Genomic DNA, 20232 nt, shown 5'->3' with positions numbered 1-20232 from the left:
ATTTTAAAATTACACTTTAAATGTCCAAGAGTTTTACTACATGAATTGCTGTTGACCATTATCTGGTTCCTTTAAAAGTAATCTCCATAATGGAAAAAATGGTCAAAGAAAGCAGGGCGGTGGGGCTCCTCAAAAAAGATATGCTCCATAGCATTTAAAGGAATACCACAGCTGACCAGCAATGAATTAGCTGAAGATGAAAGGATGGCAAGAGGACTGACCATTGCAAGCTTAAATCACTACACATTAGCAGGGGAGGAAAAAAAAAAAAAAAAAAGAAAAGAAAAAGAGAAACTTCATAACGCATTCCACTGGTTTATACCTGATTTCCCAGGAAGAACTGATAAGAAATGAAAAATGGAAGAAAGATACGATTAGTTTACAGGAAATTCTCTACATGACTCTAAACACATGCAAACTAACACATCAGACATTCTAAACAAAGTATCTAGTTCAGAGATGAGCAGGTAGCTAGCTCTCCAGAGACTGAAGACTTCAAGGCCTTGGTTTCTGTCCCATTGCTGTTTGTGTCGTCTTTTAAAATCATCTAGGAGTATTAAATAAGCTCTCTTAGCCAAAAAATACATCTCTCATCTGATTTCTGGTTCTGATTATTAAGTCTAGGAGTAGCACATACTTCTCTTCAGTGTGATATGTTTGAGGGTTTTTTCTGTGATTTAAATTGTTCTGCAGATATCTAGCACATGGCTTGCACTTCGACAGGTGAACAAAGAGTATGCTCCAATAAAATGGCAAGTAAGGAGTGAAAGTGATAGAATATACACTTTGGTCAAACAATTTTGAAGTACAACATAATACCATAGATGAAAATACCAGTCAATGTTTTTATGACACTTAAAGAAAACCAGCTACAGTTGAAACACTTTGAATATTCAAACAATAATTTGAATTTGAAGGACCTGTTTTATTTATGTATGTATGCAGTTAGCTTTTGAAAATTCCCATACATTGAAAATATTTTCTGTAGTTTCAGTGAAAATTAATAAATGCAGCAGCATTTATGTATATTATTAGCCTGTATGTTCTAATAAAAATTCATACAAAACTGAGACAAAGTAAGAAAAACATCATATAAGATTTCTGTAAATGAATATAACCTAATTGCTTGCATAGCCATGTCATATGGAGAATTTTTAAGTTGAAAGGGCAAAGAAAGTCCTTAGTAAGACTTACCCTGTACTTGTTATCTCCAATCTGTTCCACTTGAAATCGCTTTGCACATTTACATTTAGCTACCTGCCTTGTAACCTGGGGGGGGAAAAAAAAAGTCACAACTGGTAATTACTTCACTGCTAATATCACATTTTTGAGAGACTTATGTAACTGGAAAATTACAAATTATATTTACAGGAAAAATCAAATATTTAAGAATATTAAAAACTACAGTAGAATAGTATTTGCTATCTAAGAAAGCAGAAAGTGTACCTCATCTTCAATTTTGTCAGCATCTGTGAGAGGCTTGTAAGCATCCTTGTTTGGATGAAGAGCTGCTACAAATTCATAGTAGTCAATATATCCATCACCATCTCTATCAAAAATGTCTGCAACAGCACTCATTTCAAGTCGGCTAGTTGGGAATTCTGTAAGACAAAAGACAACAACAGAAGGTAAATTTTTTTGCTTTTCAGTCCCATTACAATGAAAGGCTTTATCACAGCTCTTAAAGGTTTTGAGGAACTAGATGAAAGATAATGTTTATCAGAACACCTACAAAATTCAAAGGAGTAAAAGCACCTTTCTGAGAAAAAGATCTCCTGTGTTAGCTAGGTTTTGTATAAAAATGAGTATCATAGTGTGGGGCTTGTGGAGCGATGCACAAGAGAGGGCACAGATGAAACTATAAGATAGAATTTTTTTTATAGCATTCTTGACCTCCAAAACACATAAAATACCAGAGATAACAAGATAAATTGTTAGTGAGGAAAGGTCACACAAGAATTTTAATGCTAACTGAACTTGGAATGCAAGGCCTCCCAATTCAGAAACATGGACAATGTTTTGTGAAACCCTTCTTTAGATCGAGTTCATCAGCAGCAGAATATTAACCTACATAAATATGCTTTATGAAATGGTCAAAGAAAATTTCAGGATCATCAACAGGGATTAAATCATGGGTATTTGGCAGAAACAAGCTGATTCCAGCTGAGCTAAATGAGTAAGCTGCATAACCTCTTGGTGGTATTAGGGATTTTTTCTCAATTTTGGTCAGTCCATGTCAAACCCATGTCAAACACCTATGTGCATACATATTGATTACATTATTGCATTCCCAAAGCAGGAGAAAAATACCTATTTTGCAATATTCTCCTACAGAAAAACTTAATCATAAGATGCTAAAAGTAACCCAGTTCTGAATCTTTAATGCTAGAAGTCTCCATGACTTGAAGGTAAAAGATTGTTTTAAATAGTAGGCCCTTATCTATTACAAGTCAATTCCTAAAGGAAAACATGATCATGTACAGACACTATGCGGAAGGTGTACATTACCACCAAATGTACATACATAAGGAATATAAATCCAAAAAGAAAACTAGGAGAAGCCCCTTCCTAGCTCTGATCTGTTGACATTTTGATCCACATTACAAAGGTATACATACATAGTCCTGAGTACAAAAGACAAACATTGGTTTCACAGATTACACTGTTTCCTTCTGTAATTGCAACTATTCATTTAGTAAGTACTTTAATAAAAATCATGTGATTCATAAGAACTGCTTTTGAAAATTATTTGTAGCTTTTATATAATATGTTTTAGTATTCTGACTACTCAATGAAATGTAACCACTGAAGTGGCTAGTGCATCATAGAAATGACAGAGTTCATAAAACTAGTAAACTGTTAACTAGACAACAACATAAATGTGCCATTTGTAATCTGATTCACAAAGGAAGAGAGTTTTTAAGAACTAGAGTTTCTAGAATCTAGAAAGATTTTAAAGTAAAATAATTATAGTCTAAATTAGTTATAATCAATGACTTCGAAGGAGATATCTGTGACCTTCTAATATAAGCCATGTAGTATACACTATATAGACAACAAGTTTTCATGAGATGTCTTGAAGCTTATCATTAATTTTAAAACTTACTTGAAGAAAGAATTCCATCAATGAATTCCTGTCTTGTTATCTTTCCATCCTGATCTTTATCAATCCTCCTAAAGAAGTCCATCACACGAGACTTCTTATGGTTCATCCACCGCATATATTTTTTCCTCCAAATATCAAAATCAAAGTTGGCAAATTCTTTCAGCTTAATAAAAAGAGAAAGAAATTTTTCAGTTGAAATGAGTAATTTTAGAAAATCAATGAGATACACTATCTGCATTCTTTTAAACAGTTGAGTCTTTAAAACATTTGTATAGATCCTTAAAAATTTTGACTCAGTTACAACAAGAATGACAGCTTTTAAAGGGAAGATATCGAAGTATTTTCAGCTAGCCATATCATATAACCGAAGTGGAAGGTTTACAGTTTGATCCAGGAAATGCAGGGTTAAACAAAATTATGCAGAGTATGTATATTTTGTAGAGTCCTTTGCTGACCTCTTCAAGTCTGTCCAAAGCATCATTAAGTTTTCTTCTTCTTTCCAAGGCCAGAAGCCAGACTTGCTGCCATTTGCTGACTAAAAGGTTTACCCTTGGATTTTTGGTTTCAATTTGTGTCTGGGTTGCTGATGGATAAATGCCTGGTGTTGGGGAACGCTTTCCTGTTAAAACACAATAATATGTAAAAGTCTTACCCAGTTCAAACAAATACTCATTTATATGAAGGGTACTTGACCTTCCTAAAACTACTTCTCCTGTCACAAATAATGAGCCCAAATTCTGGTATGATTCTTTCTAATGAGACTTTTGACATTGCTTAGGCAGGAAAGTGTTGTGGTGAAACTATTCAGCTTTTGTCTAGTTGTGGTAGCTACTCCTGGCTGTACCAGTGAAGCTGCACAAGTTAAATAAAATCTTAAAAAACCTTTCTAAGACAGCTTTAAAAGTAAATAGCATGATTTTAGAAGCAGATTCCAAATATATATGGGGAAATATATCTAAAAATGCAACAGATCAGTATATATAAAACACAAAAAGCAAATTCCTAACTTGAAGGTTCACCTTCCATTAAACTTGGCTGACCAGAAGACTTCCTAATATAATTCCCATATAATTTCACAGACAGTAAAAGCAAAATTTTGTCCTTATATCTGTGTGTAAAAACATTATTTGCACTTTTAGATAACAGTAGGCTAACAAACAAACAACCGGAGCACATTCTTGGAGATTTATTAGCACACGAAAATCTACATACAATAAAACACATGAATTCAAGAGGTATGGACAAATTTTGGAATGCTATGATGTTCTTTATATTTTTGGAAAGAATTGATACAAATTTAATTCCAGTACGTGTCATGGTCATATCTTATCTATTAGCGTAATTTAAACACACAATCTGCTATAAAAAGCAGTTTCATCACAATGAAAAATGTATGATAATTACAAAAATCAGCAAAGAGAGAATTTCACCCCATTTCACATGATGCTAATCATACCTGTTAGGTTATTCATAATCTGTCATCTTTATAGACAGAGTAATGGTGTATATGACTTGCCCCAAAATACTTCATTACTTACTTCCTGCTCTCCCCTTATCAAGGACAGGAATATGAGATTGTACTGGAGCGGGTTCAAGTGCCTTTCTTTTATAGGTCTTTGTGACTTTATCCACATCAGGTTGTTTTCTGGTCATTTCCTCCATGAAAGTCTGCAATCAAGCAAAGGCTGTTTTAATTAACAATACACAAAAGTGACTACAAGAATGAAAAACACATACAATATCAAAACCCCAAAGTTACAAGATCGGCACTGAAAGACTCTAATAATGCCAGTCTCACAAAAACCCCACAGATAAAGTACTTTTTCATAGGCAAGAAATACCAGCAATATAAGCTTTTAGTAACACTTCAGGACCAACACAGCCTGGCTATTTAACATAGCCTATACCTAAAAACAGTTTGCCAAACTCCTTGATTTCTTAACTGTGTATGGTGAGGTGATGTACAACAGATCTTTGACTCATGAGTTCTCAGCTGTACTTTCCTGTGCAGACTGCAGGTCACAGAAATGAGATAGCTAAGCTCTGGTATGTAAGCTGGGGTATGCTTATGAGCATTCACTGCACCAGCAGCTCTCTCTGGCATTTCATAAAACATATTTTTGAAACCCAGTCACTAAAGCCACACTACAGCACTAGTTCTAAGGCAGCGCACTATAACATAATTCACGTTGTGAGTTTTTTGATTATTATTAACCTTGTTCCTACTGGGAGCTCTAGGTTTGCTTTTAAAACAATGCCATATTGAATGGATTTTTTTGCTTCTTACCTCTTTGCATTGAAAAAACCACAAGCACATCCTATACACATAGAATGCACGAGTAGCCAAAAAGTGATTCAAGGATTAAAATAGGAGATAGCTAAGCAGATTCACACTCAATTACGAAGCAAAAATGAGATGTAAGCATCAGCTGTGAAATGTGTAGGAGACACATGCCATTCAGTGTGCCTTACCTGATGCTCAGCTATGAGCGCTTTAACATCCTCAATCTCCTGGGGGATAACTTCTTTATCTTTTTCATTAAGTGTAGTCTCTGCCCACTGCAACCAGGACAACAAAGCTTCCAGCAGCTCCTGGTTAGCAATAAGTCCAGCCAGAGCTCCTGCCAGTCTCTGTTGATGTTGTTTAGCCCATGCTAATACCTTAATACAAGAATCAATGCATGAAAATTGGCACATCTGGCATTCTTTGAAAAGTATTTTAAATTGCCATACTAACTGTAAACCCACATCTTCCTCCCACTTTTCTTGATACCTGATTACCAAAGACAGATTACTAAAGGCGCTAAATGTCTAAAATTCCAAGTTCAACCACACTTTGTCACAGATCTTCAAATCTAGGTACTGTTAATTGCAGAGATCTATGAGTTCTGGCAACTTACTAAGGACTTGATGAAACATTATGTAATGAAACATTATGTATAAATTAGTGAATCATACAGGACTCAAGCCAGGGGGAGGGCTGTCTTCCTCTTGGGCATTCCCGAAGCCATACTTTGCTAATATTAGCATTTGTTTTTCTTTAAACTTAATACACACACAACATGCCACCTTTAGCAGCTGGGTGTGTCATGTGGCCTCTGAGACCTCCTTGTAGCTGCTTAAATCATTCAGAAATCTCCCAGATTAAGCTGCACTCAAATACTCCCTAATGCAATTAGAAAATGATTTTCAAATCCGCCTTGCATTTTTTCCTTGTATTTTAAGTTTCTCCCCCAAAACTTTTAGTTTTCCTCACATGGCAAGTGTCCAGCAGTATTTCCTTTAATATACACAAACAAACAAACTTGATCATCTGTTTTATTTCCTTAAGTCCTTTAAATTTTAAAAGGAAGCCTATAGAAGCACGGTATTCACATCCCTCACTGTGGGAATTTTAAATGCTTAGTTCTCAACAGCTGGATCATTTCCTCTCAATATAACATCCATGTTAACTGCCAGCTATGCAACTAAAGACAGACTGTTTCAATGAAGATGGCTTGAGATATACTGACCTCTTCAAACCTGGCTCTGATTATTGTTATCCAGTGCTTAATGGTGGTGATGGAATCTGGGTGGCAGATAGCCAGGATAGCTTCTCCCATACCTGTTGCTTTATTCAGTTCTGCCTTTTTCTCTTCCAGTTTCTTCATGAATTCCTAATCAGAAGCAACAATTTCAATTAGATGGTGGCCAAAGTTGAAAGAGAAAAATGAGTAACTCTTAAGTAAACAGATAATCTAGAAGGTCACAGGCCTCTGGATCACGCAAACCTTGAACAGAGTCAGTAGGCAAGACAAAAAAGTAAGAGGCAAGTTTCATTTTTATGAGAAAAGTTTAAAGTATTTCAAAATCATATTCCACATAAAGTATTAAGTGGAGTTTTAAAACCTTTACCCCAACCTGTTATTCCTTAATAGCCTGACATGCTGTACATATTTGGAGTACATATGCCCTTATTAAAAAAGAAAGGATATCACATCATTTGGAAGTGCTGTAAAGTAGTTATGCGTGGTTAAAATAATTACTGGCAATACTTCAGAAGACTTAGCATGTTGGTCAGTTACAGTAATTCTTCATAAGAAAAATACCAAGCTCCTAACAGAGGCTGCAAATATCCAACTATAATTACATGCTCAGACAAGGTGCTAGTGGACTTCTGGAACAGCTCTGCTAACTTAACACAAATGGGAAAACTCAGCAGCTGATACGGGAGAGAGATGGAGACTGTTAATTAACCAGCTAGTTTCAAAGCTACTGCCACGTGGGAAAAATCTTGTAAAACAGAAGAATAATGTTTGTAATTTGAGTACTCATGCTTGTAGCCATTGATGCTCCTAGGTAGTTTCAAAGAGGAAGGGGTGGAAAGATCAATGTGAGGAAGAAAGAAAAGAAAAATCCTGATGGGCTTAGCAATTCCCATCCTTTCTATAGTTCACATTTCTATTTTTTGGAATAATGTTATTCCAAACATTTTGCATCTCCATCATTTGTTATCTCATAACATTTATTACATCTACATTTTGTGCAAGTCTGCTTGTCTTTATGAGTCCCTTAACTCACACTGCCACTATCTTTCAGGGTCTAGTGGAATTGTTCATTATCCTTTAGCATCTTTAATTCGGCTAAAAAAGGGAGCCATGTCTCTGAAAGTTTAACTTAACTCTTCTTCTCTCCCTCCTCTAAAAGATTATTTTAGATTCCACAAATTAAAGATAAGCTAAGTCACATTAGAAAGTGATATTAGGAAATCCAGAGTCACTTATATATTGTAAAAATGCATTCTAAGACAACTCATAATTAGACTGTCCAGTGAATTAAAAAAGTTAAATATGGAAGTATTATGAAATAAGTGTGAAAAAAAGTTATTTTCTATCATGTTCAAAAAGCTTAGAATAGATAGGCTGTGTATTAAATGAATTTGACTTAAGTTTAAATTAATGGCAGAGTTTAAGAACAAGTCATGGTACCAGTTCTCTGGTGGTGATAAAACCACATGAATTCTTGCAGTATCTCAGCTCAAAATGGTTTTGGAAATATCAGTGTGGGTTGTAAGGAGAGATTACCAACACAAGCGACTGCCAAGAAGAAAATGGACACACACAACACTATATTCCTTACACGACTCTACTAAAATATCTCAAAATTTAAATCTGCAGTGCATACAGTGTATTAAGCTTCAGCACTAAGTGTGCTGAAGTCTGTGGCAGCGATTCACAAGACACATTCACAAGAGAGGAGATGGGAGACCAAATTCATCTCTCTCGTTAACTAAAGCACTTAACCACTGTATCTCAGTAGGTGCAATACAGAGACAATACCGACTGTTAGAGAACCTCTCTGCCAGGGACAAGTAGAAGTCATTAAATCATGTGCAGTATTCAAGAAAAAAACTAAATAAAGGACAAGATGGACAATTTGGATAAACTACTATAATAAAGAAAGCTTTCAACACATAGCTTGATCCAAATGCATTAGAACTGTTTTAGAGGAAATAAAAAGTGGATTATAAAAGGAAGACACATTTCATATTTATGTAAATAATGTCATAGTAATCTAGTACTTTTTTGAGAATAATATTGCAGCAATACAATACAATGATACTAGTGAACTACCTTGTCCCTTCTTTTCTTTTCTGTGCCTTAGAAATTAATGTTATGGGCGTAAGAGAAGATACCACTTGTTTCCAGGATGATTTTGTTGTATATCTCTACTGAGTGGTGAAGAAGCTGTGCTACAATTTTTCTGAGATCAACAATTTCTGTATTTCTATTATTTGTCCTTTAAAAAGAAAAAGTGATTGGAAGAACATCTTCTAAAGTCTACTAAAAAAAATTTAAGTATTACGGGGCTACACTTTGTATAGAAGTATTTTGTTCATATGAATTGCAGAAATTTAAATTTCATTACTACCAACATTTTTTTTCTACTGATTTCAGTGGAACCAAGATTTCATTCAGATAGTTCTTTCCCCTGTACTCAGAAGACCAAAATAATAAAAGGAAACGAATGGAGCAGATGTGAAGGAGAGGCAGCTAAAAGTCCAATTTCATTACTTCAGAAACGCCTGATAGCTACTGCCAACTTCTCCATGACATAAACATATGTTGAGATGTATGTACATTTGCCACTAAAGAATAGCACCCAGTTCCCATGGCCCTAAATTAAATCTGAAAAATTCAAAATTTACACTGTTAAAGTCTAAATACCCTGAAAAATCCTAAGTTATGAACATTAGATAGCCATACCCTGCAAGCATTATTCTGCATAATACTCTTCCCAAACTCACTTAAAGCAAGATACTTTTTGCTCTTCCATTTCCAAGTTTTGTTATAACTTTCTTCAGAGCAGTAATGAATAAATCCATTACTATTTATCATTTGTTCCATAACATCATGGACACCTTTTTTTTACACTACATTATTGGTACTATTACTACTTCATTTTTGAGAAGAGTTTTGCGTGGACACAAACGTGTGTAGCCTTTTGTATAAAGAGGAAAGATATGACCTCTATTTTATTTATTTTATTTTTTTTACTTATGCTCTTCACTCAGCCATTTTCCCATTTCATTACTGCAGAGTCAGTTTGATAGCTTGTAATATAGTATCTGCAGTACCTATGGCACTGCAATATTTCAGTACCTAATGTATGTGAAGCATGACAGCATGGTGTTTCAGCATGACAGAAGGTTAATGGATGATAACATCATGCTGCTGACATTTACAGATGACCTTGAAGGAAAAGCATAGGGCGGTTTGCTCAGTACTGTGAAGACAACAGATATTTTTGCTAGCTTAACACTTTGTGTTATAATTGCCAGGCAGCATTTGTTCCACAGAGTTTTTTAAATCCATTTCTAAATGTTTACCGTTACTTTCTAAATGTTCATTATTTCTTATTGCTAAGAACTATTTTCTTAGCAAACCAGTATGATTCAAAGGAGAATCCACCCTATATATGAGCACCACACGCTCAAATCTAGCAAATTTCTAATTTCTCTATAAAAACAGTTGCAAAGACAAACCAGGGATGCTGAATTTGAATACATGAGGTAGATTTTGTTTTGTTTCATTTATTTCCACCCTCTAATAGATATATTATAATGAATAGGATTCTCTTTATTTTCTTGCATACCCTGTGCTGCTCTATTAGTGTACGTAAAGCCTCTTCATCATCTGGAAGGACCCCATGGAAACGAAGAGCCTGCTCAGCCTCTGCCAGCCACTCCAAAAGAACATGAACCACAGAGTGGAATTCTTCTGCCTGTTAAAAAACAAAACGGCATGGTCACTCTTGAGGGGACCTGGCAGACACAGTGCAGCTTACATAAGGAGACCTAGCCCAGATGTGGAATCACTTATCATGGAGCGGTACTGGCACATTAACTTTCCATTAAAAAGTCAATGATATACAGTACTACATTTTCATGCTTCTGTAAAACATCTCATGCTTCTCAAAAAACTGTAGGAAGTCTAAGAGCCTGTTCATGCTTTTAGCCATCTATAGTGCATGTGCAGCTCAGTTGAGAACGTCATGCCTTTAGGCTGACGAATTATACACGAGGTGCTTTCATGAACCAGCTGGAGAGATGAGAACTGTATTTTCTGCATAGCCTAAATCACTGGTTAAGCAAAATCAGCTGAGAGGCTGTTGGTGACTGACCCTTTCATGATTGGAAAAAACAGGAAAAATCCACCTTTGGATGCAGTGTTTGACGTACTCAGGACTGTATCTGCTGAGAGATCAGGCAGCTGGATGAATATAGTATTCTGGGAATGCAAAGCAGGAATTCTGTGCACAGTGGTTACACTGCTGTCACATAAGGAGCCCCAAGCTAGAATCAACTCAAGCTCAAACACCTTGATAGTGCAGAACTGTGCAGACATTACCTCAGGTTTGCAACCAACATAGGGACCTATTCATTCGGGATTGGTACCAGCCAATATGCATGTAACTGTTCTAGCTTCTGAGCGGACTCAGCACAGCTCAAGGGTTTCTGCAATGTATTTCATCGTGCACTGTATTTCTGTCAGTGTAAACAAGCTTTTAGCAAACAAATTTACTTCTTTCTAATAAAGCACAAAACATGTAGGTATAGTGCCAACCTCCAACTTCTTGTGAAGGGGTCAGCCTTACCTTTCACTCTTGCCAGTAACACTACTGATATCATTAGATAGTAAGGTCTTTCAAACAATCACTTTATATTTGTGGGATCTAGTCCATGACTGTCACAAAACTAACAATCATAATAATAATAATAAAAAAGAATGCTAAAAGGCCTTATTTATGTGCTATAAGGGGACAGAAACAAGGTACACAACGCATGTGCAAGAAAATGACTATTTTTGAATGAAATTAAATGATATTTAATAAAATAAAGAAAAGCAAATAAAAATTTTGGGCAACTATCATATAATATATTTTTCTTTGTTTCTCATAAACTGCGTATGATATCAGTAGTATTCTTTACCTGCCGGAGAGCTTGTTCCAGTCGTGTTTGCTTGGATACTGACAGGGCACAAACTGTCTCCCAGCGAGTGCTTAGCTCTTGCATTTGGACTTTGACCCAGGAAGAGTCATCACGACTGCCTTCTATCAGCTCTCTGGCAGAGCGCTTCAGAGCCTGCACACTGCTTGTTCTTTTTCCCAGCTCCTTCTGGAAAACCTAGGCACCACAAAATACATTTGAAATATTTTATTTAATAAGATATACAAAGAATAACAAAAAAATGGTTATAAGAAGATATCAAAACATGGGCTTAATTCAGTCAAGAATATCTCCATCTAAGTGATGCAAAAGTTTTGTTCATTTAATCTAAAGATCTTTACCTTTTGCAGTTTGACAGAGTGCTTTGTCATGATATCTCTGCAGAAGTCTTTTAAAGTTTCAAGTTTATGATGGTAAGCAAGTTCAAGCAACTCTGATCAAACTACCCTATTCTAAAAAAAATGGAGTATGAGCAGGAAAGGAAAATGGCAGGCAGGTCCTAAGAACAACACATCCCAATGAAATGCATGAGAAATCTAGCCTCCTAACCACATTGGTTTCAAACTCTTGTCAAAGCAATTCATCTGACACTGTGATAAATGTGCAAGATTGCCCCAGCAAGCAAAGATCACATAAAATGCTAACAATCAAGGAGAAATGTTAAAACTATAAAAACACAAATAAAACCCAACCTAATCTGACTAGTAGGGCTGTAGATCTTGCCACATATTCATATATTTATGTGAGAGTACACTCACATTCACAGCTCCAGTTACATAAAGGAACGTTTTAGAAGATATGACAGTCCCAATGTACTGTGTCACTATGACTTAGTTGTGGGATACAATAGGATTTCAGAAGCAATTTCAGCACATTTCAGGCAATTTTTCATCTGTGTTCCGATTCCAATTTTTTTCCATGATGGACAAAAGCTCCTCTTCACTGAACAGTCTTTGAATACTCAAAATCACTGATGGGTGAACCATGGTCAACCCCTCATCTCCTAACCCTCCCAGACAACAGAGCTCTGACTGTGGGTAGCTTTTGCATAGCTATCATCTCCAACAGATGTTTCTTCTGACATACTCATTGGTACTGCAGAATTGCAGATTCAGAGGCACAGTCCTAGATCCCCTACTGGTTCCCATCTTTGAAAGCACTGTATCATGCTTCATTGACAAAATACTGCAGATGGCCAATGTAGGCTCTTCGGGCCATCATCCAATTGGGCACTCCCATGCCTAAATTAAGCGTTGCAACTACTTCTCCACATAAATACATGGCAGCTTTTGTGGTCTGAAATTGCTGTCTTTCCAGAAAGGCTGCTCTAGTCAAGACAATTGCACTGGACATTTGTTTAGCAGATGCTCTGATTAAAGTCCTGTTTCTTCTTCTCGAAAGATTTCCAGTAAAATTATTTTTGCCAGTTCTGGTTCATATATACATATTCATAAATGCGCATTTCTGACTTTTGATCTGATATTCATAATGCACAAGAACACAGCATTATAGGGACTATCTCAAAGCTAATTGATGCCAATAAGTTACTAACTTTTTTCTCCCAAGTATATTTTATAGCATTTTCCACTGTAGCTGCCATGTTTGTGTTATAAAAACATTTCATGTTTCTAAAATAGGCAAGTAAGGACAGCATTAAAATGCTACACTTATTAGCAGTCCAGTAATTAGAAAGAAGGATACTTTTAAAATTACCTTGTGATTGTCAATCAGGTTCATCACTAAATCAATGTCACCATGTACTGGCTGATCTTCTGCTAGCTGAGGCTCAATTTTGTATAACCAGTCAATGAGAGCTTGCAAAGCATCAGTAAATTGTCCAGAAAACAACAGGGCTTCCTCCAGTTTATTTTGTCTAGGAAAAAAGAATGAATACAACAAAAACAGTAAATTTTGTTAAAGATCACTTACAGGCTATAAGGAAACTTTTTCAACATAAAATGGCAACAACAAAGAGCTGTTAATGTTTCTCCTCTTTAATATACTGAAAGGAAAACAAAAGCTTAGTTCCACATGGGATGTACAAAATGCTTCTCCAAGCTCCGAACATTTATAGACAGCACACACTTCTGCTATCTCTGAAAAAGGCAATGTTCATCGCAGCTCCCTGGGTTAACCTCAAATGCACTGGCTCCTGAGCGAGACAAGCAGGATATACCGCGCAAGTGGGAATTTACTAAAGAAGTTAATCAGCCCTATGCACTCTTATCTGCTGACCAGTACAAAGCAGGTTCCCCAGCAGATGAGTACTGTTCCTCTGGCTCTCTTTCTCAGTCCTCTTCCATAGCATCAGGAAAGCTGGGAGCTTGCATTTCTAGTCCTTTACTGTTTTGGCACTCTTAATTATCAAACAAGCTAGCATTTCTCATTTTACTCTTACACCATAGAAGCCAAAACAGATGCCAAAAGAATTCTCATAAGCCTTCTTATCTGCTGAGGAATTAAATTGGCTTTTCATTTACCTTTCTACTGATTTTCCACAGATTGTATCCCATTTATCTCTTAGTTCACTCAGCATATCATCTAGTTTCAAATTGTCATCAGCCAAAGTGGTTTTCTCTTTCAAGGAGCGTCCAGTCCTATTTGTGGTATCATACACAGAATGTTTGGCACCAAGTGATTTCTGGAATTCCTACACGCATAGAAGAAAAAGAAAACACCTATATAGCATTAACTGCTCATAGGCTGTAGTTAATGTATTTTACCATATTATTTACAATGTAAATTGTAAATGTTGTTGCATGAAAATTTTGCTACATTTTACTACTTACTGCGACATTTCTAGTCTTCTAGTGCCATAGTGAAGCTGAAAGTCATAGAAATTATAAAGGGGCTTGACACTTTAGCAGAGTCCATGTCTTTTGTCCCTCTCTGGATGTAGAAGCAACTCTACATCTACATGAACAACTCCTGGAAAATTCCTTCTTCAGTGGCAGTGGTGATTCCTGTCCTACCATAATAGTCTCACATTTCAGCTTGCACGAGACAGACAAATATGCTCCTGTGGAACCCATGAACAGAGCAGTCTTCATGCTATATTTATATATATACACTAAGATTTCAGGCTGGTGCAGAGTGCCCCAAAGGCTGCAGCAATTTTGCTTTAGCATAGTATGGTCAAGCTGGAGGACTTTGATCCATGAGCATTGAATCCTCCTAATATTGAGATATATCGTAACTAGGAAAATTTGTATGCCAAAAGTGTGCAGACTGAGGCACAAGAGGAAGTCAGATGACATCCCAATAATGTAGTTTAAGTTGGAAGTCATGTTATTGGTTGCAGTCAAGTTACTATGGTTGAGGGACTCTTGAAGATGATGGTGATGCCATAGTCACATTTGCCTGACAGCTCTGACAGTTACTTCTGTGTGGAGTTTCTGGTAATTTTTCACAGGCACAGGGGAACACACACAAACACACTTCATCTGGTACCTCAGAACAGAATGTCATAATAAGTAATTAAACAAATGAACATTGCCAAAAGATAAAACCAGCCCTATGCAGCAGCATTTATGTGGTAGCAATGTTTAACACTTAGTGAGTTTTATTTCACACCTTCATGAACTATTAGTGGGAAACCAATAAAAAACAACATTATCACAAGTTTGCTTTATGAACCTCAGATGCGCAGAATCAGATATCTTATTTGACATTAAAAAAATAGCAGGCCAAAATAGGTATTGTTCAGAGTTCGCTAAAATAGATTTTCATCTGAATCTCAGTGCGACCTTCAGTATGATCACATCCAGAATGGGGGTTGTTACCACTTATAGCTTATAATACCTCAGGAGCACGTAAAGATTGCAGACCTACCACACTGGTGTTGCTGGCACAGGCGTGACCGCTTACCTCTTCCTGACAAGTTCACATGAGGTGTTACCAGCTGGCCTGTGCTAACCTGTGCCATGGTGAGCTATGATTCCTTCACCAGCTTTCCCATGTGTCCTCTTCATCAGCTACTCCTTCTAGATGTGGATGCATGTCAGGGAAAGGAACGACTCAGGGTGGGCAAAGTAGGAGGAGGCAGGGATAGGGATCAGCCTTGGGCACAGTAGGCTCACTTCACCTAGGATAACTCTAGGTTTCTTACGGAAATCTCACCTGATTTTATGCACTGCACTGTCCTTAGTGTTTTTCTGGGATTAATTTGCACAAAGAAATGAAAAGAAAGTGCTGCCAGAGAAGGATCATACAGTAAAAACAGATATCAAGGAGAACAAAGGGGTTTAGTTAATGCATTCTTTCAGAGCTGGTCTGCGCACACCATACTAAATCTCCTTGAATTTGATTTCACAGAGGTGTAACTGAAACCAAAATTTGCTCTAAAACATCTCAGCTGCCAAGAGCAGATAGGTAAAAAGAATGAAACCTCAGTAATTAACTACCTCCCTCCCTTCTAAGGCAGACAGTAACATACAGATAAAATAGTCAGCTTCATATAAATGTATTGTAAAGAACATTCAGCATTAGCAGAGGAGTAGACTGTGTGATCTAGTAGGGGGTTTTCCATTCCTGACTTCTACAAATAAGAAAAAATTGTCAATAAACAGACGATGCATAACCCCCAAAAGTCCCTGGCAACTCACTAGATATGAATGAGAGAGAAAACATGTTATCTTGGCTTTTCTCTCTCTTTTTTTCTTATTTTTTGGCAGTAATATTCTGGCAAAGAATTAGCCCAAATTATTGCTAACAGCACACACTAAGCACACACATTCAGTTTAGATATCAAAATCATTAACTAAATAGAGCAAGGAAACCTTCAAGGCTGGACAGAAAAGACAAAGATAGACACAGGGGGTATATACTGGAGTGGAAGGAAAGGACTCAAAATACAAGGAAGGACGTTGCAGTGCTGGGAGGTTTGACAGCTCCCAAAAACAATTGAGTTCGATTTCTTGGAGGGGGTTGTTTGAAGTTTAAAGTCACAAAGTTCACAGAACTCCCTGCTTCATATACATTCATATTTTTTCTCCAAATCACCAGCTTTGGTCCTAATGTCCCTGTGCTACATACCATCGTGTTCCTTACGAGAAATGAGATTCAAGCAACTTAAGTAGCTATTCTCTGCAGGCATTTTATACGAAAACAGATTGCAGGAAATACACTGACAGAAATGAGGAGTCTGCTGAACAGTGTGAGGAAGTTTGGACTCATAAAAGGTACTGCTGTAGGTAAAAAAACAAGTGGGATATCAACTCTACATTTCAGGAGATGGGAAGAGGAGAAAGCTGAAGACTTGAACTGGCATCAAGAAGGATAGGAAGAACCCACAAGCCAAGTCACAATGTGTTGACTATACACGAGGAGTTTGAATTTTATATAAAGAAAGGGGAGTAGTGGAAGTATTGGAAGAGGGATACAGTTACAGCAGACAAGAAAGATGATCTTAACAGAAAGATTTTTTTCTAAACTCTCAGAGCCGACTTCAGATTTTGGCAACAATAGCAATCCCAGAACAAACTGAAATTGCAGAGTTAGATAAAGCCTGCATTAACATTCTGTTATGCTAACAATTTTAACAACAAACATAGGTAATACTATGTTTGCTCAACTAACAGCCAACTTTCCTATATTAAAGGAAAATATTCTTCTGTTTGATAAACACATCTTAAATCATCATGGAACCTGAGAAATGATAAAAATATAAAAGTACATTGACACAGTAAACAATCCTTAAGATACAAGCCAAAGACTAGTAAGAGGTAAAAGCAGTCATCAGAAGATGCACTGGAAGTGAAAGAGTTGCTAAACCCTGGGAATACTCTTCAGAATGAAAAACTAAGAGTAAGGGATGAAAGGAAGAATACTAAAATAGAGTAGAAGTAATGGTTTTCCAAAATGCAAAAAAATGAATGATCTTTCACTACCCTGTCTCTGAGGAAATTGCTCCAAAATAAACTTTTAGAAACGGCTTGTTTGAAGAGTCTACCATTCATCCACTTGATCCTCAGTAGTATGTTCATGGCTCTTTGCGAAATTAAAAACAAAGTAAAAACTCCCTCTAGGCTTTTTGCTCTGTGTCTCATGGAACTGTAGAATTTCCTTCTCTTTCATGTTATCATTGTTTGCTTGAAAAGCCAGGCTAATCCAAGAGTTTTATATTTTTGCCCATAGTAGTTGCATTTGTGGAAAGGTGGTCCTGGAACTCTGAATCCAATGCAAAGGAAGTTTTTTTCATTTCTACTAATTTTACTACTTGGCAACACAACACCAGTTAGTTTGATGCTAATAAGCTTTCCATATTAGTGAGGCAATAGATCCACCTCCTTCGCTGACTGAATGGTACAACACTGACAGAACTGCCTGCCATCTCACAGGGTATCTTGCATTTCATCAGTCATGACTCACCTTATGCTGTGCAAGCTGCATCTTTATTTTGTCAGGGTCATTTGCAATTTCGAGCTCTGAGTCCAAAGATTTCTCTGATTCTTCTAACCATTCCATAAGTTTGTGCCAGGCTTCATGGAACTGTAGGAAAGTGAGATTTGCAAAGATTTAAATATATGCTGGTGCATAAAACGGTCAAAAAATATTTATTCTCTACAGGCCAAACAAGTGCTTTGCAAACTTGGGAAAGGATCAGTGAGCTTTCTCTTCTTGACCTCTCAGAGAGAGACTGGCCCAACTATGTATTGACTAGACTTAGTCTCTTTTCTCCAAGGCCGATTAGCAACCTTTCACATACATGATCTGTTCACGAAGGATGCATCTTTTGAAGAAATTTTGGTGACTTCTGTTGATGTGGTTATTTGGACTCTTTAATAATGTGTAAATGTAAATAACAACATGAGTAGGCCTTAGTTATAAGCCAGGCTTATATGGGACAACAGCAGTAAATCACTATTTGGGGAAAACTCTGCTCTGGAAGACTGCCCAAGTTTTTCCCTGGGACTCTCCTAAATGCTCTTAGTCTTTCAAATGCTATCTTCATGGGCAAGGAACAGATTTTTGATCTTCCTTCCTGTCTCAATACAAACAGTGCTTCAGGGAAGGAAGCAGGGAAAGGCTAAAGATTCAAGTACGCCACAGGATCTCACGGAGTGTCATTGCCTTGGAACTGGATTTTTCAAAATTCTTCTGGTTGGGGCTGCCTACATGGAATCCTCTGTTTCCTTTCCTTGACAGCTGGGGAAGAAGTGAAAGCACAAGAAATTGTTTCAAGTCTCCTTTCCTTGACAGCTGGGGAAGAAGTGAAAGCACAAGAAATTGTTTCAAGTCTCCTGGACCCCTACTGCTCAGGGCTGCAGGTCAGGCTTTCACATCAGTACCCTTCAGCAGTCCGTCCCCCTACACAGATAGCTGTCATCCTAAATGAATGAAACTCATTGTATTCAGCTCTGTAAACGGACAGAGAGATGAAATCCTCACTGTTGTCCACCTCACTGCAGAACATTGCAGTGTGTGTGTACAAGATAAACTGCTGAAAAATAAATAACATCTCACTGGTCTACAGCACAGAAAAGTTCTTAATCTACGAGTAGGATAGTGGAAGCACTGAACATGGGAATGAACATGAATACAGTCAAAATTCCACTTGAATAAAAAGACCCTAGCATTTTTGTATTGAATACAAAATACATTTACATGTATTACATTCTTCTCATGCATTTTACATCTTATCATTTATGTTCCTCAGAAATGGGAACGTGAATCTAAGGAAAAAATGAAAGCTCCCTGGTGAAGAAAACTGTGTAATGACCCCTTCAGCTTTTTATGGAAACAAATGGAGAGATCTTCCCAAACAGAAGATGTTGGTCTTGTAACTAACAGATTGGGAAAGTGATGAGTATTAGGGCACAGTGTAAACCTAAGGAAAAAAAAAAATACTAAGCAATACTCTCACAGAGCAGGGAAAAGGGTTCATCACATTCTTTAAAATATAAGGGTTGATTGTGCAACTTCTTTTTGAAGACAGATGGCACTAGCATACAGCTGGAAGCTATGCTGCAACTTCTTTCAGACTGTACCACACTGTAGATGGAAGTCACTGCTTGGATTGAAAATGAAGCTTTCACCTTCCAGATGAACTGGTTTATGGTTGAATCACAGAAATTGCTCCACTAATTCAACGAAGTCTGTTACACTAAACTCAGACTTGCTTAAAAGTGCTTTAAAGCACCATATACCTCAAGGGTCTGGATTTGATTACAGCTGAGTTCAAAGAGTTGTACAACATTTGTCACATTACCTGTTTGGCTCTTTTCCTTGCATCATCCAAAGCTCTTCCCCTTTCAACTAAGCGTTGAACTACTTTTTCCCATCTACTCTGTACACTAATAAGCAGATTCTTAATAAGGACAACATCTTGTTTCTGGCTGAAATATTTTAAATGGGTTCCAGTTTTGTCCAGCTCTATGATCTGATCTCGATGAGAATTCACTTCTGTGGCAAAAACCTTGGGAAAAAAAGGAAAAAATTACTCTGAATACTGTGTTGCTCAGGCACTGGGTAACACTGAAAAAATAGTCTGATAAATGATAATGCAGTGGGAAAGACTATAAAAATGCAATTTTAAAATAAATTAAACATTTCTCTGAGTGCCAGCATTACAGGGTTCATTTGGACATTGTTAAAGCATCTCCAAAGAGTGGGAGAAAAACATTGCACATCTGTTTCT

General features: G+C 36.9%; 1 protein-coding gene across 25 annotated transcripts in view; it reads right to left on the bottom strand.

Moving 5' to 3' along the window:
* Positions 1-20232, bottom strand: part of DST (dystonin) — a 299843-nt gene that overhangs the window by 12121 nt on the left and 267490 nt on the right. For 21 of the 25 annotated variants that reach the window (XM_062572898.1, XM_062572885.1, XM_062572892.1 and 18 more), the window contains 14 exons: positions 19804-20010; positions 17964-18083; positions 14075-14244; positions 13308-13467; positions 11577-11771; positions 10241-10369; positions 6619-6762; positions 5579-5767; positions 4645-4774; positions 3562-3725; positions 3107-3269; positions 1447-1601; positions 1195-1269; positions 323-340 (listed from right to left, as the gene is read on the bottom strand). In XM_062572898.1, the coding sequence (XP_062428882.1) occupies positions 323-340; positions 1195-1269; positions 1447-1601; positions 3107-3269; positions 3562-3725; positions 4645-4774; positions 5579-5767; positions 6619-6762; positions 10241-10369; positions 11577-11771; positions 13308-13467; positions 14075-14244; positions 17964-18083; positions 19804-20010 (2019 nt within the window). The remainder of the gene's footprint in view (positions 1-322; positions 341-1194; positions 1270-1446; positions 1602-3106; positions 3270-3561; positions 3726-4644; positions 4775-5578; positions 5768-6618; positions 6763-10240; positions 10370-11576; positions 11772-13307; positions 13468-14074; positions 14245-17963; positions 18084-19803; positions 20011-20232) is intronic. The other 4 variants (XM_062572886.1, XM_062572891.1, XM_062572911.1 and 1 more) reach the window with 1 other exon arrangement.

Source organism: Rhea pennata, chromosome 3 (genome assembly GCF_028389875.1).
Source record: "Rhea pennata isolate bPtePen1 chromosome 3, bPtePen1.pri, whole genome shotgun sequence".
Taxonomy (NCBI): Eukaryota; Metazoa; Chordata; class Aves; order Rheiformes; family Rheidae; genus Rhea; species Rhea pennata.
This window is presented reverse-complemented; position numbering and strand designations above follow the sequence as displayed.